The 27,794-nt window shown below is 40.4% G+C and overlaps 1 protein-coding gene across 1 annotated transcript in view; it reads right to left on the bottom strand.

The window, feature by feature from the left end:
• mtpn (myotrophin) overlaps positions 1–27,794 on the bottom strand; it is a 79,723-nt gene that overhangs the window by 10,952 nt on the left and 40,977 nt on the right. The window contains exons 3-5 of the mRNA XM_059978192.1: positions 18,201–18,284; positions 13,341–13,454; positions 822–905 (exon numbers count right to left, since the gene is read on the bottom strand). Coding sequence (XP_059834175.1) covers positions 822–905; positions 13,341–13,454; positions 18,201–18,284 — 282 coding nt within the window. The remainder of the gene's footprint in view (positions 1–821; positions 906–13,340; positions 13,455–18,200; positions 18,285–27,794) is intronic.

Raw genomic sequence — 27,794 nt, 5'->3', positions numbered from 1 at the left:
GAGGGACATTGAAAATCTGGCTGAGTGGTGCCATAACAGCAACCTCTCACTCAACGTCAGCAAAACCAAAGAGATAAATATTGAAAACAGGAGCAGGAAACCAGAGCTTCATGACCCAGTCATATCAGGGAATCAGAGGTGTAAAGGATCAGCAACTTTAAATTTATTGGCATTATCATTTCAGAGGATCTGTCCTGGTTACAGTACACAAATGCCATTACAAAGAAGGTATGTTAATGCCTTTATTTCCTTAGAAATTTGCGAAGATTTGGCATCTAAAACTTCAATGGCTGCACAGTGGAGAGTATCCTGACTGGTTGCATCACTGCCTGATACGGAAACAGCAATGCATTTGAACAGAAAAGCCTACAAAATGTACTGGGTAAGCCTAGTCTATCACGGGTAAAAACCCTCTCTACCACTGAGCACTGTCACAAAAAAGCAGCATCTGTCATCAAGGACATCCGTGAACCAGGACATGCATTCTTCACACTGTTGCCTTCAGGAAGGAGGCACAGGAGCTTCAGGTCCCATATCACCATGTTCAGGACCAGTTATTCATCTTTTTCTCTTCACTGTCGTACAATTCAGACTCTGAGTGTTGTCTGAACCTATATGCCAATGACACTGTGGTAAGGAAGTTTTTCATTGTACATGCAACTTATCATACATGTGCACATGATAATGAACTATTTAGATGGAAAATATATACCAGCTGTACATACTGGCCTCTCATTAGGGTATCAGTCAGGTACTATATGTACCAGGCCCTTCACCCATCCCCAATCCTCCTGAGAGACTCCACCTTATATTGCACCTACCTTGGATAGCAGCAATTTTACACAGTCTAAATGTCCCTCGCAAACAGCTGACATAAGTGCTGTAAAACCATTTGCATCTGGAGTCTGTGGATCAGAGAAACAAAGATAAACTGTAGTGCAAGTTAATAATCAAATTTTTTAATGATATCAATGCAAGCTAAACACCCTTAAATAACAAATCAGCCAAAAAATCTGATAACAAAATTCAATCAAATTAACAGCACTGTCTTTATTGGAGTTTCACCATATAAAAAGGAACTAAAGAGTTGCAAGTTCAAGATCAGGTTCAAAGACACGAGATTCTTAAGTCTCCAGAGCAGAATTATAAAGACAGTCAGCCAAGCGAAATTTCTCTTTTTCCCGATCTTAAGCAATTTATCCCTTATGAAGCTATGATTTTTAGTTACAATAAAAAGATAACTGCTTTTTTGGCTTCCACTTTAATAAAATCGCAAAGTTCTGTTTTTCTTCGATAAGGTCACCTCCTATTCTTGTGAGTTCCAGAGGACATTGTCATTCAGCTCACTATCTCCTCAGAACACAAGCATTTTGATCCAAAAATCAAACAGATGAATCGTCATGGCACTGCCTTCTGAGTCAAGTACAATATGCATGGATATGGAGGACAAAGCTGCACAAAATATTCCCAATATGGAGTCGAAGCCCCATATAGGAGAAACAACCTCAGCACAATGATAGAACAATAAAACAGAGGAAGAACAGAACTGATGTGCTCATCTTGCATTGACCTGGTTGCTCCCAGCTCATTCAAGATTGAAAGCCATCCTCACAAACATCTATGGACCAGTGTCTAAAATGTCACAAGGAGTGATCAAGAACAAGCTGGTATGATCATAGCTGCAAAATGTGACTTACATACAACATGCAAACTCCTCCATCTCAGTCCTTGGGACCTTGCCACCAGCAAGACATTCCCACTGGGAGTACACACGAGGGAGCAGCTTTAGGAGCATGCAACACTAACTCCACATAAAAATGCATAGTATCAAGTCAAACACATGCAAGGAAGCTTCTTCCTGATTTTACATTCTCTCTCAATTGAAACAGCACTGCTCCTCTGGTACAGCAGTACTTGGAAGAACAAATCAGCAAGGCAAAGATTGACTCTAGGTAGGGTACTTAATGTCCATCACCATGACCTGCTTGATAGCAGCAACAGGAGCACTGACTTAGACTGAAAGACAAAGTTGCTTGACTGAATCCACAGCAGGAAGTTAGGAAACTGAGGTATAAATCTACTCAACTTCTCTCTCAGCATTCTATGTGACAGATGCACCTGTCCTAAAGTAAAAATGACCACCATGGATGATTCTGTCTTCACAAGAACTTCCTTTGCACCAAGGACCCCTACCATTGTTTTTCGGAGGTACCTATGCTGTGATAAATAGATCTAAAAGATCTGGCAATCCAGAACAGGGTATCCATGAGACATTGTGGGCCAAAGCTGAACACCAAAGTGAAACTAGAATAACTGATACCTATGTAGCATAACTGAATGCGACAATGGGTCCTGGTCAAACCGAGACAAAAAACATCAAATGGATAACACTCCAATGGTTGGTATCATACTTTGTGCAGAGAAAAATGCTGTGATAAATTGCTTCAAATTGGTAACCTGGTTTATTACTGTCACATGCACTGAGTAACAGTGCAAAAGTTGTCTTGTATGCTACCTTTACAGATCAATTCACTACAGTAGTGTTTTGAAGGAATACATGATAAAATAATAACTGAGTGCAGAATAAAAGTTACTGTACAGAGAGAGCAGGTAGACAGATAGAAAGATGATTGTGAAGTCAAGAGGCCATCTGATCGTACTAGTGAAACATTCAATAGTCACAGAAGCTGCCATTGAGCCTGGTGGTAAATGCTTTTGCTTGTATCTCCTGTCGGATGGTGTAGAAGAGGGAATGTCCAGGTTGGATGGGATTTTAGATTATGTTAGCTGCTTTACTGAGGCAACAGAAAGTGTAGATAGAGTCCATGGAGGGTATAACTTCTATGATCCATTGATAAAAAAATGATGAGGGTAAAAGGAGACATAACAAATTTCTTTATTTCTTCAGGAGACTAGAGGCACGGGTGACCTTTCTTGGGGGTCGGGTCAACGTGCTTGGACAAGGACAGAATATTGGTGATGTTCACTCCTAGCATTTCAACCTTCTCAACCTCAGCACTATTAATGTAAACAGCAGCATGTGCACTACCCATCTTGCTGATGTCAACAACTAGCCCTTTTGTTTAGCTGACTTTGAGGGAAAGGTTGCTGTCATAACCTTCCTTCCATCATCTGGTCAACTTGCACAATTGTCTGGTTTGCACCTATCTCCACAGTTAACTGTAGCTGTCTACTTATTAATAAAAGGGCAAGGAAAAACAGTGGGAGTACAAGGAAAATTCAACATATTGATTGCTACGTGAGGACATATTGAGCTGACTACACAAATATTCAGTAGAATTTTGAAAGGCTGGAGGAAATCACACTTCCATTAGGGTCTGAGAAGTTAATGGCAGGGAATATCTCCAAATGGTGGACAGGGGTTGCAAATCAGTCTTAGGATATGGAGACAAACATTTAGAGCAGAGGTGAGAAGAAATCTCTTCAGAGGTGGTGAACTTCTAGACTTCTCAGCTTCAGGTGAATGGATTTGCAAGTTAAGCCACTGAATATATATATATGTATATAAAAAAAACATAATTGTTGAGCTGGCTTGAAAGAGACAAGTGGCGCACTCCCGTTATTAGTTTTCTATGCTTTGGAATTCCCTTTCCTGACATCAATTGCTATGAGATACTAGCCATTTGGATTTCTGGGGTCCAACTGTACTGATGTCATGCATCTAGCTCAGCAAACAATTGCATGGAAAAATTCTCGTACATCAAACTGGGAAGTAAAAAGTTTCAAGCCAAGAACAAATTTTTGACAATTTTAAAAAGATTAATATAAAATTTGAGGCATACAGATCAAAACCTGTGAATATTTTTAAAGATGACAAAAATATGCAGATTGTCAAGAACGTGGAGTTGAAGTTACAATGACTTCGACCACATTCTTATTAAAAAGGTGAGCAGCGCTGAGGTGTCAAGTGGCCCTCTTACACTTAATTTTGTTTTAAAATAGAAAATAAGATTAAAAAAAATGGCAAATTGTCAAGTACATTCAAAGTAACTGCAGAAATTAGCCATCAAACATTTTTGTTTAAAGTTTTCAGAGAAGTGATTATGATTTTAAAAACTCAGTTCCATCCTATTTCACAAGAATCATAATTTTGTGCTTTTTAAAATAATAGAACGTGCAACCAATCTGTTTTCTACTGAATGCATGAAGAAGGCTGCATGAGCACAACCCATGGAGAAGCAGGGAAGTACAGCTAGTTTCAGTTTTTAAACACTTAGGTACAGAAGCGTGTTGTTGCTCTCTGATTTCCTCCATTACATTAGTGAGTGCTTCAAGCTGTATCTTTACTTATTGCACAAGCTGAACCAATATCACAGTCCCAATTCCATCAGATCTAAAGTTTTACAGAACTCTCAAGTGACACTTCATGAAAACTGAAAATCCATGATTACAATTTTGTAAGTACTCCACAACCCTAACGAAGTACTAGAATCTTCTTTCAACTTGTGTAGTCTGTTGTTCAACACATTCTTTTCCACTTTTTTCTTGAACAGCAGGTTACAATTGTAACTTTTAAATCCACTGAAACTTCTCTTGATTCTATAGAACTGTGGATATTCAAATCATCTGCTTTCTGTGCAGCCATTTCTTAACATTTCAGGATTTGGCTTTTGGTACCATTAAAAAAATATTTTCTTTCATTATTAACATAGATAGTCTCTGTCACTGGACTCTTGGTTCCCCACTACATGTAATACATTTTTTAGGGCTTTATTTTGAAGAGAGATAAAAAAGAATATTTGTTCATCATCTCTTCTACTTTCTTCCTCATTAACATTTCTCTCTGCTTCCAAATAATCCACGTTTTCACATGCATTCAGAAGCTTAGTCTTCTTGAAATTTTTTAATTTTATTTTCATTGTTTTCTTCCTTATTTTCTCTCATTGTCCTCTGCTGATTTCTAAGACCTTCAATCCTGAGTCTTACTGCTCTTATTGTTAATACCGTTAAGTGTCCTTTTCTGAAGACTTTATTCCTCACCAGATGTACTTGCTGACAATTATGAATTCCTTATTTTGATATTGGCTTTTGTGCAATTCAATTTTTTAAACTAGTTAAACCTGTCTCTGACCACATGCCCCTTACACTGATATAATTGGATCTATTCAAATTTAAGATCTTAAATTTAGTTTTTAAAACTCAAGTTTGCAATTCTAACCTGCGATCAAATCTTCTCGAGATTCCTTTATTACAAGTTAATTAAGTTATATTGCCTCATTTCACAATACTAGACTTAAACTTAGTTAATTTACTTATTGATCCCTCAACACATTAATTCCAGAAACTGCTTATATTGTGTTTCATGACTATTGGTTCAAAATATTTTGTCAATTCAATTTTTTTCCCCCACAGACCCCTTGATTACTACATTGCTGTTTTATCATTTCCATCCAGCGACTCTATTCTTTGTTATTTCTTAGCTCCACCAGTACCAATTAAAAATTGTAATTTCTTGGCCTAAACATTTTGGTACCACTATTCCTATCTCATCATTTATCATCAGTTTCCAAAGGCAGGAATATAGCATAGAATAGGCCTTTCAGTCCATCCAATTCACACTAACCGAACTGCCTACCTCAGCTAGTCCGATATACTTGTCTTCAGTTCACACCTCTCTAAACCTTTCCAATTAATGAACCTACACAAATATCTTTCTGAGACACAGCCTCTGGATACTTTTAGAATAGAGATGAGGAATAAATTATTTAGCTAGAGAGTGCTGAATCTGCGGAATTATTTACCACAGGCAGCTATGCAGGCTAAGTCTTTCTGTATATTTAAAGCAGAGGTTGATTCTTGATTGGTCAGGGCATGAGAAGGCAGGAGATTGGGGTTGAGAGGAAAATTGAATCAGTCACGATGGGCTAAATGGCCTACTTCTACTCCTATATCTTATGGTCTAAATGCTATAAGTGTATCCAACTTTACTACTTTCTCTGATAGCTCATTCCACATACTGTAATACCCTTGGTGTGGAAAAGGCTACACCCACCTCATAAAATCTTGAGGGACATTGATAGCTCCACAAAAGCACCCTCAGCCTCCTATGGTCCAGTGAAAAATGCACCAGCCTTTCCAGCCTCTCTTTGTAGCTCAAGCCCTTCAGTCATAGTACAAAATCATGAACATTTCCTGCAACTTTTCCAGCTTATTGATGTCCATCCCAGTTGGGGATTAGAACAGACATAATACTCAAAGTATGATCACACCAAAGACTTGTGCAATTGCAACATGACATTCAAACTCCTGTATTAATGCCTGGAACTGATGAAGGCAATCATGCCAGACACCACCTTCCCCACCGTCTACCTGTGTCACCACCTTTCAGGGATCATGTTCTTCTATTTCTTGTCCTCTCTGTTCTCCATGGATCTACCATTTACTGGGCAAGTTTAACCTACCAAAATAGAACATCTTTAATTTATGATTAATAAGCAGAGGTATTAATGATGATCTTTCAAGAATCAACAGATTCTGGCATTGTACCAGACGACTGGAAAATTGCAAATGTTACTCCGCTATTTAAGAACGGTGGGAGGCAGCAGAAAGAAAACTATAGACTTAAAACGCTTACAACAAGCCGGAGGAACTCAGCAGGTTGGGCAGCATCCGTGGAAATGAGCAGTCAACGTTTTGAGCAGAAACCCTTCATCAGGACTGAAGAGGGAGGGGGCAGGTGCCCTATAAAGTAGGTTGGGGGAGGGTAAGAAGGAGAAGGCGGGAAGGTGCCAGGTGAAAAACCAGTAAGAGGAAAATCAAGGGGTGGGGGAAGGGATAGGCAGGAAAGGTGAAGAAGGATTGTAAGGGGAAAGCATAATGGGTAGCATAAGGTGGTGGAATCGGAGGTGATAGGCTGCTGGAGGAGGAGGCAGAGTGAAACTGGGATGAGGGAAGGGCGGGGAGGGAATTTCCAAAAGTTGGAGAATTCAATGTTCATGCCAAGGGGCTGGAGACTACCCAGATGGTAGATGAGGTGTTGCTCCTCCAACCTGAGCTTGGCCTCATCATGGCAGTAGAAGAGGCCATGTATGGACATATCTGAATGGGAATATGAAGCAGAGCTGAAGTGGGTGGCAACCGAGAGATGATGTCTGTTGTAGCGGATGGAGCGGAGGATCTCGACGAAGCGGTCCCCCAATCTGCATTGGGTCTCACTGATGTAGAGGAGGCCGCACCTGGAGCACTGGATGTAATAGATGACCCCAACAGACTCACAAGTGAAGAGTACCTCACGTGGAAGGACTGTTTGGCATCCTGAATGGTAGTAAGAGAGGAGGTGTAGGGACAGGTGTAGCACTTAGGCTTGCAGGTATAAGTGCCAGGTGGGAGATCTGTGGGGAGGGACGTGTGAACCAGGGAGTCACGGAGCAAACGATCCCTGCGTAAAGTGGAGAGGGGTAGAGATGGAAAGATGTGCTTAGAGGTGGGGTCCTGTTGAAGATGGCGGAAGTTGCGGAGGATAATGTGCTGGATCCGGAGGCTGGTGGCGTGGTAGGTGAGCACAAGGGGAACTCGATCCCTGTTGTGGTGACGGGAGGATGGGGTGAGGGCTGAAGTGCGGGAAATGGAGGAGATGCGGGTGAGGGCATCATTGATGACAGCAGAAGGAAAACCACAATCCTTGAGGAAAGAGGACATTTGAGATGTCCTGGAACGGAAAACCTCATCCTGGGAACAGACGCGGTGGAGATGGAGGAACTGGGAATAGGGAATAGCATTTTTGCACTTGGCAGGGTGGGAAGAGGTAGCTATGAGAGTCAGTGGGTTTTATAGAAGTTGTCAGAGGACAGTCTGTCTCCAGAGATGGAGACCGAGAGATTGAGAAAGGGGAGAGAAGTGTCTGAGAGGGACCAAGTGAATTTGAGGGCTGGGTGGAAGTTAGAGGAAAGTCGATGAAATTGACAAGTTTAGCATGGGTGCAGGAAGCAGCACCAACGTAGTCATCAATGCAGTGAAGGAAAAGTTAGGGTCCTGACTGCTTTATTTTCACTATGGATGTCTAATCCTTATATACTTCCATTCCCCATCAAGAAGGCCTCAAAGCCCTCTACTACTTTCTTGACAATAGACCTCACTAGTTCCCTACCACCACCACACTCCTCCGGTTGGCAGAACTGGTACTCACACTTAATAACTTCTCTTTTGGCTCTTCACACTTACTTCAGATCAAGGGTGTAGCTATGGGCACTCGCATGGGCCCCAGCTATGTCGCCTCCTCGTTGGTTATGTGGAACAGTCTATGCTCCAAATCTATACTGGTACTGCTCCCCAACTTTTCCTTCGCTACATTGAAGGGCGTCCTATTAGAACTGAGATGCACAGAAATTGCTTTAGTCAGAGGGTGGTAAATCTGTGGAATTTGTTGCCACAAGTGGCTGTGGGGGCCAAATCATTGGGCGTACTTGAGGCAGAGATAGATAGATTTTTTATTAGCCAGGGCATCAAAGGGTAAGGGGTGAAAGCAGGGGATTGGGGATGACTGGAATAATTGGATCAGCTCATCATTGAATGGTGGAGCAGACTCGAATGACCTACTTCTGTTCCTATATCTTATGGTCTTACCTCACATTTGTCCAAGTTAGATTTCATCTCATTCTTGGGCCTACTTCCTGAGATGATCTAGATCCTGTTGTAATCTTAGACAGCCTCCTTCAACGTCTATTATGCCAGCAATTTTGATATCATCCGCCTATTTATAAACATATAACAACAGTGGCATCCAAGCCATTAAAATAGCTGACAAACAATAGCTGACTTGTACAGCACTGGTCACAGGCCTCCAATCTGAATATCAAACCTCCACTATTACCCTCTGTCTCCATCCAGCAAGCCAGGTTTGTATCCAAGTGTCTAGCTAATCCTGGATCCCATATAATCTAACCTTCTAGACTAGCCTACCATGCAGGACCTTGTCAAAAGCCTTGCTAAATCTATGTAGGCAATGTCTACCACCACTCTCATCAATCTCTATGAAAGGCATGCAAGACAAGTTTTTCCACTGTACCTTGGTATATATGACAATAGTACACAAACTTGTGTCATCAAAATATGAGGAAAGATAGCTCATACAGAAAGCCACTCCGACCACCCCTCGCCTCCTGGCTTTCCCAATGCTGGTAGTTTCTGACCCTCTGAATCCCCTCAAGTAACCTTCCCACCACTCGTATCAGCCTTACTGGCCTTTTCCTGCAGGCCTTCACCACTAGCTACTTTGGAAGAATGAGAAAATAAAAGTATATAGCAGGTTCACTAAATTATCCCATCTTCCCTAACAATATGTATTTAGGAGCATTAAAGGCATTACTAGATATGCACATGGATGAAAAAAATGCTGAGATATGAGCTTATGTAGGAGGGAAGGATGGAGTAGGTTAAAAGGTTGGCACAACATCATAGGCCAAAGAGCCAGTATTGTGCTGTATTGTTCAGTGTATTTCTGTTACAAATTGAGTATTTTGTTGACTATGAGGCAACCATTTTTGGATTATTGTCTATTTTGCTTTCATTGTTTTGCTCTGTACATTACAATGAAGTGGCGTTAGGTATATCATCGTGTTTGTGCTAACTGATATTATTCCAGTTCATTTAATTAGATTACATCAATTACTCTACATCATATTAAATAAATTGTGATCTAATTCAATAAACGGTGTTAATTATATATGCGTCGTAAGGTGATTAACATTCCAATATCCTTCTATGGAGAGATTGTTTTCTGAGCTATTCCTTTCATTCTCTGTAATGGTCGTGGACTGTTCAGTTTAACAATTTAACAAACAAAAGAATCAATATTTTATAACCTATAAATTTCATTTGGCATCTCCCTATTTGATCCACACTCTCTAAGGGACGAATACAATTTAATCTTGCATTTATGTTTTTTCACATATCTTCATAATCTTCTTTCTACATCATAACATCATATAGCATGGAGCATACCCTATGGGCCATACTGAGAATCAAGCATGCACTCATTGGAATTGGTTTATTATGACATGTACTCAGATGCAGTGAAAAGCTTGCTTGTATACTGTTGAGAGTGCATTGAGGTAGAACAAGGTAAAATAATAACAATGCAGGATAAAATCTAACAACTACAGAGAAAGTACAGTGCATGTAAACAAAGCATAAGAGTTCATCTTCTTGTAGAAACTGTCCTTGAGCCCAGTGGAACATGTTTTCAAGCTTTTCTCCCGACAGAAGAATGGAGAAGAAAGAATGCCTAAGGGTCTTTGACTAAGCTGGCTGCTTTACTGAGAAAGCAAGAAGTTGAGCAAGAGTCCATAGAGGGGAGCCTTGCTTCTGTGATGTACTGAACTGTGTCTTCATCTCTCTGCAGTTTCTTGCATACCTGTGTATAGCAGCTGTCATACCAAGCCATTATGGATTCAAATAGGATGCTTTCTACAGTGCATTGACAAAAATTGGTAAAGGTCCATGGGGGCACATCAAATTTCTTCTGACCTCCTGAGGAATTGATGTCTGGTGAACTTTCTTCGTCATGGCATCTACGTAGTTGGACCAGGACAGAATATTGGTGAAGTTCACTCACAGGAACTTGAAGCTCTCAATCTCAACACTGATGATGCAAACACAAGCATCTGCACTGCCACCCTCCACCTTCCTGAACTCAATGACCAACTTTCTTTGTTGAGAGAGAGGGAAAGGTTATTGTAATGACATATCACCAAGCTGTCTATCTCCTCCTTCTGAGTCTGACTCATCATTATTTGAGATTCAAAATGGTGCTATCATTCATCTACAAACATGTAGATCAAACTAGAGCAGAACCTGGCAACAGTGGTGAGTATACAGGGAGTAGAATAGAAGGCTGAGGATGCAATCTTGTGGTGCACCAGTGTTAAGAATAATCATAGCAGAGTTTGCTGCTGCCTCCCCTTACTGATTGCGGTACATTGGTCGGGAAGTCAAGGATTCAGCTGCAGAGGGAAGCATTGATTCCCAGAATCCAGAGTTTGGTAGTGAGTTTCCGTGGAATTATAGTACTGAAGGCAGAGATGAAATCAATAAACAACAGTCTGATGTAGACACTTTTACTGCCTTGATGCTCCATATTCTTAAATATGTGGCAGTTCTGCAAATCCATGCCTACAATTCCTGCAACAAGTTTCAAAATGTAAAGTGAGCATCAACAGTTAATTGACTTCATTTTTGTTCTCTGCCATCTTCAAGATCCAATAAGTAAGTTATCATCCTCTCGTACAGGTCTACAGTGGGGCTAGAAAGTTTGTGAACCCCGTAGAATTTTCTCTATTTCTGCATAAATATGACCTAAAAAGATCTTCATGCAAATCCTAAAACTGGATAGAGAGAATCCAATTAAATAAACAACACAAAACACATTATACTTTTTTATTTATTTATTGAGAAAAATGATCTAATTTTACATGTATTTGTAGAAAAAGTATGTGAACCGTTGTTTTCTGTAACTGGTGTGACCCGTCGTACAGCAATAACTTCAAGCAAAGGTTTCTGGTAACTGCTGTTCAGTCTTGCACATTGGCTTGGAGGAATATTAAGCCATTTCTCCTTACAAAACTGCTTCACCTATGGGATGTTGGTAGGCTTCCTTGAATGAACTGCTTGCTTCAGATTCTTTCACATTTCAATAGGATTAAGGTCAGGACTTTGACTCATTCATTCCAAAACAAAAATTTTCTTTTTAAACCATTCTGTAGTTGATTTACTCTTGTCTTTTGGATCATTGTTTCGTTGCTTTATTGAACTTTTATTAAGCTTCAGGTGACGGACTGCTACCCCAACATTCTCCTGTAAAACGTCTTGATACAATTATGAATTCATTGTTCCCTCATCGATAGCAATTTGTCCAGGCTGAGGCAGCAAAGCAGCTCCAAACCATAATGTTCTTTGCACCATGTTTCACAGTTGGGATGAGGTTTTGGTGTTGGCGTGCAGTGCCCTTTTTCCTCCAAATATTTCTGCCAAAAAGTTTAACTTTTGTCTCACCTGTCCACAGAATATTATCTCAAAAGTGTTGTAGATCATCCAGGTGGTCTTCTGAAAACTTGAGAAGTACAGCAATGTTTCTTTTGGAGATCAGTGATTTCCTGTGTGGTGTCCTTCCATGAACACCATTCTTGTTCGGTGTTTTTCTTATAGTGGACACATCAACAGAGACTTCTGCAAGTTCTACAGATTTCTGCATCTCTTTTGCTGTTACTCTTGGGTTCTTTTTCACCTCCTTCAGCAGTTCACGTTGTCCTCTTGGTGTGATCTTTGTAGGATGCCCACTCTAGGGAGAGTAGCAACAGTACTAAATTTTGTCCATTTGTAGACAATTTCTCTTTCTGTAGACTGATGAATACTCAGGTCTTTAGTGAAGCTTTTGTAGCCTTTTCCAGCTGCATGCATCTCTACAAGTCTTCTTCAAAAGGTCCTCTGAAAGTTGTTTTGATCGAGGCATGGTGCACATAAACAGATCTTCCTCGAGAAGAGCAGGCACCTTTATAATCCACACCTCCAATCTCATCTCAATGATTGGAACACCTAACTCAAAATAGCTTTTGTAGAGGCATTACCCCAGAGGTTCACATATTTTTCCCAACAAATATAAGTAATATTGGCTCATTTTCTCAATAAATAAATATAATGATTTTTTTGTGTTATTTATTTAATTGGGTTCTCTTTACCTAGTTTTAGGATTTACATTAAGATCTGATCACATTTTAGGTCATACTCATGCAGAAACAGAAAAAATTCTACAGGGTTCACAAACTTTCTAGCACCACTGTATATACTATGATTGCCTTGTACCCTTTCTCCCCCACAGCTTCCAGCTTACGAGCTTGCCCACACAAACAGACAATAACTTGGACATCCCTTTATCAAAGAAATATATTAGTTATAGTCCGATTCTTTGCATCACAAAACTACACAGCTAGTTGTGATTAGTATCAGAAATTAGCATGCATTCTGCCACTCATTTCTAACAACGAAGCTGAGCAAACCTGAAAGTTAGTCCCCATTCTTGAAAAATTCTGGGTACAGAATCTCCAACTCTGCTCCAAGTTGTTTCAGCACTTGGTTACAAACCATCTAATACTGGCAACTAGACAATAATTTAACATTAGCGTTTTCATTTATTTTTGAGCATCAAGAATATAGTTATGAAGGGTTGGGCTTGGTGTGGGTCAAAACTAGCAAAATAAACATTTTAAACTTTTGATGATTCAGCTTCAGTTAAGATTGGCAACTACATCATCATTTTCTTCAGGTACACCTAGAACAACCATTGTGTTATGTCAAAACCAAGATTTAGATACTTGCTCTTAGCTTACATTAATATCTGCTCCCTCCTGAATCAGAAACTCCAGCACATCAAGCTGCCCACTGTCTGCCGCAAAGTGGATGGGCTTACGACCAGCTACTACAATCTTGTTCACATCTTGCCCCTGAAGGTAGAAGATGTAAAAAAAGCCATTAGAACCCACACAAAATATACAAATTCAGAATTCCAGTAGGTAGTGACAAAATACTCAAATTTTAAGAGTAAATTTAATTAGATCTCAGTTGATAATAAAATTAAATCAGATTTCATAACATACGCAGCTACAAAACATCCAGAAAAATGAGAGAAAGTGGTGAATAGTAAAACACTAAAAATAATTAAACAGTTTTTAAAATAGAAACTAATCATTGAGAGACAGTAGATGTTGACACATCTGAAATATCTCTCTGAATACCTTATGAGCATGGAATTCTTCATAAGTGACCCATAAAGGTTCACAAGGAAAATAGCACCCTTTTTAATCTGTAACCCTTTTTAATAAATCTTCATTCCAAGATTGTAAAGTTTGAGGGAAGAAATGAGAAAAACAATCACCCTCAGGTTTTTGTCCAAGTTTCTGTTGTTCATGCTGCTTGAAATTCACTGTCCTTTTGTTCTATCTACTTCTTTCCCACCAATTAAACAGCACCCATGTTAATGGTCATTTTGCTCCAGCTCGCTTTTTTCTCCCAAGGCAATTGAGATCACAACCCTGACTATTTGTGATCATTTTACCAAAACTTGTAACACAGATTTATCTTCCTTTCTCGGATTAACTTCTTTCTGCAGTTGTTTTACAAAATCAAATTTCCAAATTGCTTTCAATCGTATTCTCAAACTAGCAATTCCAAAATCAGTTGAAGATCTGTCATCTCCATGCCTCAGTGATTTAAGATCTGTTCCTCTATTAGAAACATAGAAAACCTACAGCACAAACCAGGCTCTTCAGCCCACAATGCTGTGCCGAACATGTACTTACTTTAGAAATTACCTAGTGTTATCCACAGCCCTCTATTTTTCTCAGGTACACGTACCTATCCAGGAGTCTCTTAAAAGACCTCATCATATCCACCTTCACCACCATCACCAGCAGCCCATTCCACGTACTCACCACTCTGCATAAAAAACTTACCCCTGACATCCCCTCTCTACCTTTTTCCAAGCACCTTAAAATTGTACCCTCTCGTGTTAGCCATTTTAGCCATGGGGAAAAAGCCTCTGACTATCCATATGATCAATGCCTCTCATCATAGCTTTCACTGAAAACATTTTTTTCTCAATGAAAACTTTATTGCCTGTTCTGGCCAATCTGGATTCTTGAGGCCCAAGATATAATGAATATTTCTGGTGACAAACATGAGGAAATCTGCAGATGCTGGAAATTCAAGCAACACACACAAAATGCTGGTGGAATGCAGCAGACCAGGCAGCATCTATACGGAGAAGCGCTGTCGACGTCTCAGCCCGAAATGTCAAGAGTGCTTCTCCCTATAGATGCTGCCTGGCCTGCTGCGTTCCACCAGAATTTTGTGTGTATTTCTGGTGACAAGTAACTTAACCATTCATTGTCACAATAAACCAGCAATGAGTGTAAGAAGGGAGAGACAAAGAAAAAAAAAAGCAAAAAAAAATGTGGAAAGTACGTGGGTACCAGAATTCTAGATGTTGGAAATAATACAGAATGGAGAATAACTAATATTTTGGGATGACAAAAGGTTTATAGATTATTTCACTGCTGTCTAGTCTGGAGATTAGTGCAGTGGCAAGCCAACAATACTACCGTGGAAGTTAGTGCACTTTGTCATGGGCTGACCATAATAACATCTAGGCAATTTAAAGAATGATTGAATCCATGAACTTTTTAAACTCACTGAAAATAGGAAGTTCAATGGGATCACACAGCATCCCAGCATTCATTTTTCAAATGGCACACTCACTTATTAAGATCATCCCAGATTGGAGCTTGGGATCTCATGATAAGCTCCAATATGCTTCACAGCAGAGCATGAAATTTGAATGAATCATGCTATTATGCAATGATTTTTTTTAAAGAGGACTTTTTTTGCTTTCTACTATGGAAGGGATGGATACAAGAAACTTGGCTTGTCCTTTCAGCTACAAAATCTAATTTCCATGTACAGAAGCACTTTGATAATTTAAATGGAAATTTTTTTACATCAGATGGTCAACTTCACAGATAAAAAGTACTTTCATTTTTTTTGATAGTTGTGAATTTCATGTTCAAAGTTAGAAACAGTACCTGAGAAGCCACAGGTATCCAGGGATCATACTTAGGCAGAATACTGACTTCTATTTGCACAAAATTTTGGTAAAATCCAAAATAAACTTAATTTTAAAATGCAGATGTCCTCGATGTGGGCTGCCAGTGAACCTGCTCCAGCCCACTGATTGGGACTGTTAATTAGTTGCAGGCCAAGCTATTGCTTGGTCCATGATACAGATTCAACAAAACACCAATCCAACCCAGCCAGCTGCACTCAGCATTATGGTAGCCCACAGAAAATGCTGGAGGACCTCAACAGGCCAGATATGGAAAAAGGTACAGTCTACATTTCAGGCCTAGACCTTTCAGCAGGACTGGATAAAAAAGACGAGAAGTAGATTTAAAAGATGGGGAGAGAAAAACACAAGGTGACGAGGGAAACCTGAATGGGGAGGGATGAAGTAAAGAGCAGGGAAGTGAATTGGTGAAAGAGATAAAGGGCTGGAGAAGTGGGGGTCTGATAGGAGAGGACAGAAGGCCATGGAAGAAAGAAAATGGGGAGAAGCAGCAGATGGTGATGATGCGCAGGCAAGATCAGGTGAGAGAGGGAAAAGGGCATGGGAGATGGTGAAGGGGGTGGGAGGCATTACCGGATGTTCGAGAAACCTTCGTTCATGCCATCAGGTTGGAGGCTATCCATACGGAATTACAAGGTGCTGTTCCTCCAACCTGAGTGTGACCTCATTGCAACAGTAGAGGCGGCGATGGATTGACATATTGCAATGGGAAAGGGAAGCGGAATTAAAGATCCCGCTACTTCTGGGGGATGGAGTGTAGGTGCTCAGCGAAGCTGTCTGCCAACCCACCAATATACAGGAGACCACACCGGGAGAACGAGACACCGTGGTATGATGGGTGCCACATTATGCCAGGAAGGATGAATGGACAATGGAGTCACGTAGGGAGTGATCCCTTTGGAAAGCAGAAAGTGGGGTGGGGGGAAGGCGGGGAGATGTGCTTAGTGGTGGAATCCTGTTGAAGATGGCGGAGGCTGGTGGGATGGTAGGTGAGGGCAAGAGGAACCCTATCCGTGGAAGGGTGGTGAGAGGATGGGGTAAGAACAGATGTGCATGAAATGGAAGAGATGTGGTTGTGGGCAGCATTGATGGAGGAAGGGAAGCACTTTACTTTGAAAATAGAGGGTATCTTCTTTGTTATGGAATGAAAAGCCTCATCCTGAGAACAGATGCGGCAAAGACGGAGGGATTGAGAGAAGGGGATGGCATTTTACAAGCAACAGAGTGGGAAGAAGTGTAGTCCAGGTAGCTGTGAGAGTCCATGTGTTTATAAGTAGGTAAGCTGTCTCCAGAGATAGACAGTGAGTTCGAGAAAGGGGAGGGAGGTGTCACAAATGGACCAGGTAAGTTTGAGGGCAGGGTGAAGGTTGGAGACAAAGTTATTTATTTTTCCTTTGACAATTGAATTCCTTGTAAATTTTCATAATATTTCAAAGACCAGGATCTGTAGCCCCGACTCAATGCCTGTAAGAATCTCTTACAACTTCATAGCAGAACTCGAATGGAATGCTTTTCTTGGCTGACACCACTCTCTATTTAGTGTCCTACCTAAAAACAAGCATTTATACATTATATCTTGTTCATCAAAAAACAGATATAGTAACCTGGTAAATAATTCCAAGAAGGGCCATTCTTGGATTTTGTCCACATGCAGGATTCACTGCAATTATAATAAACATCAGTAATTAAGAAATTTACATTTATAATCAAATTCAACAGCTTGAGAAACCTTTCCTGAAGTTACTTTAGCTACAAAACATCAATTTCATGATCTTTATTATCAGAGAAATTCCTAATAAAAGATCCACAGTGCAAAGAGAGCAACAGAACATAAGATGACAGAAATTGAAAGTACAGAGAAAGAAACTACAAATGTTAATTTAATAAGATTATATGGAGTTATAAAAGATCATTGTAACCAGGTTAACACATTGAGGGGCCGATCAAAACAGCAGGACTATATTGTTGTTCAGAGAACCAGAGGGAGAGAAGATAGTCCTCCCACAGCCAAGTTACCAGGTCATGGTAAGGGAACTGTCTGAAAAGGGTTTGCTCCAGATTAATGGAACCATAGACAGTGCTCTTGACAAATGGCACCAGTGTTTAGTGCAAGGCTGGAAACACTAGACTCAGGTTAAATCGTATGGCTGTCCCTCACAGGCAGCCCAAAAGACAGAGTCTACCCAGCAACAATATTATTAACGAGAATCTAAGTAATGAACACCAGTCTGTTGCTTCACATCTGACCAATTTTAATCGAAGCAGCACATACAAAGAGCTGGAAGAACAGAGAACGTCAGGCAGTCAGAAATGAATAAGCAGTCAATGTTTTGAGCCAAGAGCCTTCATCAGGGCTGGAAATAAGGGGGGAAAAGCCAGAATTAGAGGGGGGAAAGGGGAAGGAATACAAGCTAGAAGATGATAGGTGAAAACAGGTGGGTGGGGGAATGAAGTGAGAAGTTAGGAAGTGATGGTTAGAAAAGATAAAAGGCTGAAGAAGGAATCTTTATAGGATATGATCATGGGAAAAAGGGAAGGAGGAGGGGCATCAGGGGTATATTGCACCTACCTTGGATAGCAGCAATTTTACACAGTCTAAATGTCCCTCACAAACAGCTGACATAAGTGCCGTAAAACCATTTGCATCTGGAGTCTGTGGATCAGAGAAACAAAAAAAATTGTAGTACAAGTTAATAATTAAATTGTTTAATGATATGGATGCAAGCTAAACACCCTGAAATAATAAATCACCAAAAAACCTGAATACAAATTGATAACAAAATTCAATCAAATTAACAGCACTGTCTTTATTTGGAGTTTCACCATATAAAGAGAAATTAAAGAGTTGCAAGTTCAAGATCAGGTTCAAAGACACGAGAAGAGCAGAATTATAAAGACAGCCAGCCAAGTATAATTTCTCTTTTCCCGATCTTAAGCAATTTATCCCTTATGAAGCTATGATTTTTAGTTCCATTAAAAGAAAACTGCTCTTTGGCTTCCACTTTAATAAAATCACAAAGTTCTGTTTTTCTTCGATAAGATCAGTGGGAATGTCTTGCTGGTGGCAAGGCCCCAAGGACTGAGATGGAGGAGTTTCCATGTTGTAAGTCACATTTTGCAGCTATGATCATACCAACTTGTTCTTGGTCACTCCTTGTGACTTTTTAGACATTTAGGAATTCTTGTGAATTCCAGAGGACACTGTCAATTCAGCTCACTATCTCCTCAGAACACAAGTATTTTGATCCAAAAATCAAATAGATGAATCGTCATGGCACTGCCTTCTGAGTCAAGTACAATATGCATGGATATGGAGGACAAAGCTGCACAAAATATTCCCAATATGGAGTCGAAGCCCCATATAGGAGAAACAACCTCAGCACAATGATAGAACAATAAAACAGAGGAAGAACAGAACTGATGTGCTCATCTTGCATTGACCTGGTTGCTCCCAGCTCATTCAAGATTGAAAGCCATCCTCACAAACATCTATGGACCAGTGTCTAAAATGTCACAAGGAGTGATCAAGAACAAGCTGGTATGATCATAGCTGCAAAATGTGACTTACATACAACATGCAAACTCCTCCATCTCAGTCCTTGGGACCTTGCCACCAGCAAGACATTCCCACTGGGAGTACACACGAGGGAGCAGCTTTAGGAGCATGCAACACTAACTCCACATAAAAATGCATAGTATCAAGTCAAACACATGCAAGGAAGCTTCTTCCTGATTTTACATTCTCTCTCAATTGAAACAGCACTGCTCCTCTGGTACAGAAGTACTTGGAAGAACAAATCAGCAAGGCAAAGATTGACTCTAGGTAGGGTACTTAATGTCCATCACCATGACCTGCTTGATAGCAGCAACAGGAGCACTGACTTAGACTGAAAGACAAAGTTGCTTGACTGAATCCACAGCAGGAAGTTAGGAAACTGAGGTATAAATCTACTCAACTTCTCTCTCAGCATTCTATGTGACAGATGCACCTGTCCTAAAGTAAAAATGACCACCATGGATGATTCTGTCTTCACAAGAACTTCCTTTGCACCAAGGACCCCTACCATTGTTTTTCGGAGGTACCTATGCTGTGATAAATAGATCTAAAAGATCTGGCAATCCAGAACAGGGTATCCATGAGACATTGTGGGCCAAAGCTGAACACCAAAGTGAAACTAGAATAACTGATACCTATGTAGCATAACTGAATGCGACAATGGGTCCTGGTCAAACCGAGACAAAAAACATCAAATGGATAACACTCCAATGGTTGGTATCATACTTTGTGCAGAGAAAAATGCTGTGATAAATTGCTTCAAATTGGTAACCTGGTTTATTACTGTCACATGCACTGAGTAACAGTGCAAAAGTTGTCTTGTATGCTACCTTTACAGATCAATTCACTACAGTAGTGTTTTGAAGGAATACACGATAAAATAATAACTGAGTGCAGAATAAAAGTTACTGTACAGAGAGAGCAGGTAGACAGATAGAAAGATGATTGTGAAGTCAAGAGGCCATCTGATCGTACTAGTGAAGCATTCAATAGTCACAGAAGCCACCCTTGAGCCTGGTGGTAAATGCTTTTGCTTGTATCTCCTGTCGGATGGTGTAGAAGAGGGAATGTCCAGGTTGGATGGGATTTTAGATTATGCTAACTGCTTTACTGAGGCAACAAAAAGTGTAGAGAGTTCATGGAGGGTATAGCTTCTATGATCCATTGATAAAAAAATGATGAGGGTAAAAGGAGACATAACAAATTTCTTTATTTCTTCAGGAGACTAGAGGCACGGGTGACCTTTCATGGGGGTCGGGTCAACGTGCTTGGACAAGGACAGAATATTGGTGATGTTCACTCCTAGCATTTCAACCTTCTCAACCTCAGCACTATTAATGTAAACAGCAGCATGTGCACTACCCATCTTGCTGATGTCAACAACTAGCCCTTTTGTTTAGCTGACTTTGAGGGAAAGGTTGCTGTCATAACCTTCCTTCCATCATCTAGTCAATTTGCACAATTTTCTGGTTTGCACCCAACTCCACAGTTAACTGTAGCTGTCTACTTATTAATAAAAGGGCAAGGAAAAACAGTGGGAGTGCAAGGAAAATTCAACATATTGATTGCTACATGAGGACATATTGAGCTGACTACACAAATATTCAGTAGAATTTTGAAAGGCTGGAGGAAATTGCACTTCCATTAGGGTCTGAGAGGTTAATGGCAGGGAATATCTCCAAATGGCGGACAGGGGTTGCAAATCAGTCTTAGGATATGGAGACAAACATTTAGAGCAGAGGTGAGAAAAAATCTCTTCAGAGGGGGTGAACTTCTGGACTTCTCAGCTTCAGGTGAATGTATTTGCAAGTTAAGCCACGGAATATATATGTAAAAAACCATAATTGTTGAGCTGGCTTGAAAGAGACAAGTGGCGCACTCCCGTTACTAGTTTTCTATGCTCTGGAATTCCCTTTCCTGACATCAATTGCTGTGAGATACTAGCCATTTGGATTTCTGGGGTCCAACAGTAGTGATGTCATCCATCGAATTCAGCAAAGAATTGCATGGAAAAACTCTCGGGACATCAAACTGGGAAGTAAAAAGTTTCAAGCTATGAACAAATTTTTGACAATTTTAAAAAGGTTAAAATAAAATTTGAGGCACACAGATCAAAACCTGCAAATATATTTAAATCAGAGAAATATATTCAGATTGTCAGGAATGTGGAACTGAATTTACAATTACCTCAACCACATTCTTATTAAAAGGCAGAGCAGCGCTGAGGTGTCAAGTGGCCCTCTTATACTCAAGTTTGTTTTAAAATAGAAAATAAGAATTAAAAAAAATGGCAAATTGTCAAGTACATTCAAAGTAACTGCAGAAATTAGCCATCAAACATTTTTGTTTAAAGTTTTCAGAGAAGTGATTATGAGTTTAAAAACTCAGTTCCATCCTATTTCACGAGAATCATAATTTTGTGCTTTTTAAAATAATAGAACGTGCAACCAATCTGTTTTCTACTGAATGCATGAAGAAGGCTGCATGAGCACAACCCATGGAGAAGCAGGGAAGCACAGCTAGAAATATAGAAACACAGAAAATAGGTGCAGGAATAGGCCATTCGGCCAGTCGAGCCTGCACCACCGTTCAGTATGATCATGGCTGATCATCCAACTCAGAACCCTGTACCTGCTTCCTCTCCATACCCCTTGATCCCTTTAGCCACAAGGGCCATATCAAACTTCCTCTTAAATATAGCCAATGAACCGGCCTCAACTGTTTCCTGTGGCAGAGAATTCCACAGATTCACCACTCTCTGTGTGAAGAAGTTTTTCCTCATCTCGATCCTAAAAGGCTTCCCCTTTATTCTTAAACTGTGACCCCTCATTCTGGACTTCCCCAACATCAGAAACAATCTTCCTGCATCTAGTCTGTTCAATCTCTTTAGAATTTTATACGTTTCAATAAGATCCCCCCTCAATCTTCTAAATTCCAGTGAGTATAAGCCTAGTCGATCCAGTCTTTCTTCATATGAAAGTCCTGCCATCCCAGGAATCAATCTGGTGAACCTTCTCTGTACTCCCTCTATGGCAAGAATGTCTTTCCTCAGATTAGGGGACCAAAACTGCACACAATATTCTAGGTGTGATCTCACCAAGGTCTTGTACAACTGCAGTTGAACTTCCCTACTCCTGTACTCAAATCCTTTTGCTATGAATGCCAACATACTATTTGCCTTTTTCACCGCCTGCTGTACCTGCATGCCCACCTTCAATGACTGGTGTACAATGACACCCAGGTCTCGTTGCATCTCATCGGCCACCGTTCAGATAATAATCTGTTTTCCTGTTCTTGCAACCAAAGTGGATAACCTCACATTTATCCACATTAAATTGCATCTGTCATGAATTTGCCCACTCACCTAACCTATCCAAGTCACCCTGCATCCTCTTAGCATCCTCCTCACAGCCAACACCGCCACCCAGCTTCATGTCATCCGCAAACTTGGAGATGCTGCATTTAATTCCCTCGTCTAAATCATTAATATATATTGTAAACAACTGGGGTCCCAGCACTGAGCCTTGCGGTACCCCACTAGTCACTGCCTGTCATTCTGTAAAGGTCCCGTTTACTCCCACTCTTTGCTTCCTGTCTGCCAACCAATTCTCTATCCACATCAATACCATACCCCCAATACTGTGTGCTTTAAGTTTGCACACTAATCTCCTGTGTGGGACCTTGTCAAAAGCCTTTTGAACATCTAAATATACCACATCCACTGGCTCTTCCCTATCCACTCTACTAGTTACATCTTCAAAAAATTCTATAAGATTCGTCAGACATGATTTTCCTTTCACAAATCCATGCTGACTTTGTCCAATGATTTCACCTCTTTCCAAATGTGCTGTTATCACATTTTTAATAACCAACTCTAGCATTTTCCCCACCACCGATGTCAGACTAACCGGTCTATAATTCCCCGGTTTCTCTCTCCCTCCTTTTTTAAAAAGTGAGGTTACATTAGCTACCCTCCAATCCTCAGGAACTAATCCAGAATCTAAGGAGTTTTGAAAAATTATCACTAATTCATCCACTATTTCTTGGGCTACTTCCTTAAGTACTTTGGGATGCAGACCATCTGGCCCTGGGGATTTATCTGCCTTTAATCCCTTCAATTTACCTAACACCACTTCCCTACTAACATGTATTTCCCTCAGTTCCTCCATCTCACTAGACCCTCGTTCCCTTACTATTTCCGGAAGATTATTTATGTCCTCCTTAATGAAGACAGAACCAAAGTCGTTATTCAATTGGTCTGCCATGTCTTTGTTCCCTATGATCAATTCACCTGTTTCTGACTGTAAAGGACCTACATTTGTCTTGACCAATCTTTTTCTTTTCACGTATCTATAAAACCTTTTAGAGTCAGTTTTTATGTTCCCTGCCAGCTTTCTCTCATAATCTTTTTTGCCTTTCCTAATTAAGCCCTTTGTCCTCCTCTGCTGGTCTCTGAATTTCTCTCAGACCTCAGGTGTGCCACTTTTTTTTGCTAATTTATATGTTTTTTCTTTGGATTTGATACTATCCCTAATTTCCCTTGTCAGCCACGGGTGCACTACTTTCCCTGGTTTATTCTTTTGCCAAACTGGGATGAACAATTGTTGTAGCTCATCCATGCGATCTCTAAATGTTTTTAAACACTTAGGTACAGAAGTGTGTTGTTACTCAATGATTTCCTCCATTACATCAGAGAATGCTTCAAGCTGTATCATTACTTGTTGCAAAAACTGAACCAATATGTCAGTCCCAATTCCATCAGATCTAAAATTATACAAAAATCTCTTGACACTTCATGAAAACTGAAAATTCATGATTACAATTTTCTAAGTACTCCATAACCCTAAAAAAGTACTAGAATCTTCTTTCAACTTAAGTAGTCTGTTATTCAACACATTCTTTTCCACTTTTTTCTTCAACAGCAGGTTACAATTGTAACTTCCAAATCCACTGAAACTTCTCTTGATTCTATAGAACTATGGATATTCAAATCATCTGCTTTCTCTGTAGCCATTTCTTAAAATTTCAAGATTTGGCTATTGGTTCTATTAAAACAAAATCTTCTCTATTAACTATTAATAGTCTATTAACATTAATAGTCTCTGTCAATGGACTCTTGGTTCCTTGCTGTTTTATAATTTTCAATACAAAAACAATTCCATCCAGCGATTCTATTCTTCGTTATATCTTAGCTCCATCAGTACCAATTATAAATTGTAATTTCTTGGCCTAAGCATTTTGGTACCAATATTCCTATCTCATCATTTATCATCAGTTTCCAATGGCAGGAATATGAAGAAAGATTTCTTAGCCTATATAATAGAAATAGGCCTTTCAACCCAACCAGTTCACACTAACCCAGTTGCCTACCTCAGCTAGTCCTATTTACTTGCCTTCGGTTCACATCCCTCTAACCCCTTCCAATTAATAAACCTACACAAATATCTTTCTGAGACACACCTCTGGAAAGAAGGGTACATTTTTAGAATGGAGATGAGGAGTAATTTATTTAGCCAGAGAGTGGTGAATCTGTGGAATTATTTACCACAGGCAGCTGTGCAGGTCAAGTCTTTATGTATATTTAAAGCAGAGGTTGATTCTTGATTGGTCAGAGCACAAAGGGATATGGGGAGAAGGGAGGAGATTGGGGTTGAGAGGAAAATTGGATCAGCCATGAACAAATGGTAGAGCAGACACGATGGGCCAAATGGCTGACTTCTACTCCTATATCTTATGGTCTAAATGCTATAATTGTATCCAATTTTACTACCTTCTCTGACAGTTCATTCCACATAATCCAATACCCTCGGTGTGGAAAAGGCTATAAACACCTCCCCCCAAATCCTCCTTATATCATTCCTCCTCCAGCTTGAACCTCTAGTTATAGACTGTTCTAAAATGACTGTGGGTAGTCACCTCATAAAATATTGAGGAACATCGATATCTCTATAGGATCACCCTCAGCCTCCTAAGGTCCAGTGAAAAAATGTACCAGCCTTTCCAGCTTCTCCTTGTAGCTCCAGCCCTTCAATCATAGTACAAAATCATGAATATTTCTTGCATCCTTTCAAGCTTATTGATGTCCATCCTATAGTTAGGGTTTAGAACAGACATAATACTCCAAGTATGGTCACACCAAAGACCTGTGCGGTTGGAACATGACATTCAAACTCCTGTATTAATGCCTGGAACTGATGAAGGCAAGCATGCCAAACACCTTCTTCCCCACCGTCTACCTGTGTTACCACCTTTCAGGGATTATGTTCTTCTACTTCTTGGCCTCTCTGCTCTACAACATTCTCCACGGATCTACCATTTACTGTACAAGTACTGCCCTGGTTTAACCTACCAAAATAGAACATCTTTAATTAACGATTAATTAGCAGAGGCATCAATGATGATCTTTCAAGAACTGACAGATTCTGGCATTGTACTGGATGACTGGAAAATTGCAAATGTTACTCCGCTATTTAAGAAGGGTGGGAGGCAGCAGAAAGGAAACTACAGACTTGTTAGCTTGACATCGGTGGTTGGAAAGCTGTCGGAATCAATTGCTAGGGATGAGATTACAGGATACCTGGAGGCATATAACAAGATAGGCCAAAGCCAGCATGGTATCCTAAAAGGAAAATCCTGCCTGACAAACCTACTGCACCTTTTTACAAGCAGGTTAGACAAGGGAGATATAGTAGACTTGGTGTACTTGGATTTTCAGAGGGCATTTGACAAGGTGCCGCACCTGAGGCTGCTTAGCAAGATAACAGCACATGGAATTACAGGGAAGTTACTAGTGTGGGTGGAACATTGGCTGATAGGCATAAAACAGAGTGGGAATAAAGGGATCCTATTCAGGCTGGCTGCCGCTGACCAGTGGGCTTCCACAGAGGTCGGCGTTAGGACCGCTGCTTTTTATGATGTATGTCAATAATTTGGACAATGGTACTAATGGATTTGTCAATGATACAAAGATAGGTGGAGTAGAGGGTAGTGTTGAGGAAACAGAGAGACTTAGATAGTTTAGGGAAATGGGTAAAGTAGCAGCAAATGAAATACAATGATGGAAAGTGTATGGTCATGCACTTTGGTGGAAGAAATAAACTGGAAGACTATTATTTAGATGGGGAGAGAATTAAAAATGCAGAGATGCAAAGGGACTTGGGAGTCCTTATGCAAGATACCCTAAAGGTTAAACTCCAGGTTGAGTCAGTAGTAAAGAAGGCGAATGAAATGTTGGCAGCTATTTCTGGAGATACAGAATATAAGAGCAGGGATGTGATGTTGAGGCTCTATAAGGCACTCGTGAGGCCACACTTGGAGTATTGTGTGCAGTTTTGGGCTCCTTATTTTAGAAAGGATATACTGACATTGGAAAGGGTTCAGAAAAGATTCATGAGAATGATTCCAGGAATGAAAGGGCTACCGTATGAGGAACACCTGGCAGCTCTTGGGGTTCAGAATGAGGGGGATTCTCACAGAAACATTCAGAATGTTAAAAGGCCTGAACAGATAAGATACGGCAAAGTTATTTCCCATGGTAGGGGATTCTTGGACAAGAGGACACAACTTCAGGATTGAAGGACGTCTTATTAGAACTGAGATGCAGAGAAATTGCTTTAGTCAGAGGATGGTAAATCTGTGGAATTTGTTGCCACGAGTGGCTGTGGAGGCCAAGTCATTGGGCGTACTTAAGGCAGAGATAGATAGGTTTTTGATTAGCCAGGGCATCAAAGGGTAAGGGGTGAAAGCAGGGGAGTGGGGCTGACTGGAATAATTGGATCAGTCCATCATTGAATGGTGGAGCAGACTCGAATGACCTACTTCTGCTCCTGTATCGTATGGTCTTACCTCACGTTTGTCTGAGTTAAATTTCATCTCGTTCTTGGCCTACTTCCCGAGATGATCTAGATCCTGTTGTAACCTTAGCCTCCTTCAATGTCTACTATGCCAGCAATTTTGATATCATCAGCCTATTTTTAAACATATAATAACACTGGTATCCAAGCCATTAATATAGCTGACAAACAACAGCCGACCCAGTACCAATCCCTGTGATATATCACTGGTCACAGGCCTCCAATCTGAATATCAAACCTCCATACCTCCATTATTACCCTCTGTCTCCATCCGGCAAGCCAGGTTTTTTTTTAATCCAAGTGTCTAGCTAATTCTGGATCCCATATAATCTAACCTTCTAGACTAGCAGGACCTTGTCAAAAGCCTTGCTAAATCTACGTAGGCAATGTCTACCACCACTCTCATCAATCTCTATGAAAGGCATGCAAGACAAGTTTTTCCACTGTACCTTGGTATATATGACAATAGTACACAAACTTGTATCATCAAAATATGAGGAAAGATAGCTCATACAGAAAGCCACTCCGACCACCCCTCGCCTCCTGGCTTTCCCAATGCTGGTAGTTTCTGACCCTCTGAACCCCCTCAAATAACCTTCCCACCACTCGTATCAGCCTTACCAGCCTGTAACTTTCCGGCCTTTCCCTGCAGGCTTTCACCACTAGCTACTTTGGAAGAATGAAAAAATAAAATTATATAGCAGGCTCACTAAATTATCCCATCTTTCCTAATGATATGTATTTAGGAGCATTA

Source organism: Hypanus sabinus, chromosome 8 (assembly GCF_030144855.1).
Source record: "Hypanus sabinus isolate sHypSab1 chromosome 8, sHypSab1.hap1, whole genome shotgun sequence".
In the NCBI taxonomy this organism is placed as follows: Eukaryota; Metazoa; Chordata; class Chondrichthyes; order Myliobatiformes; family Dasyatidae; genus Hypanus; species Hypanus sabinus.
The sequence above is the reverse complement of the archived record's forward strand: the minus strand, read 5'-3'. Positions and strand labels throughout refer to the sequence as shown.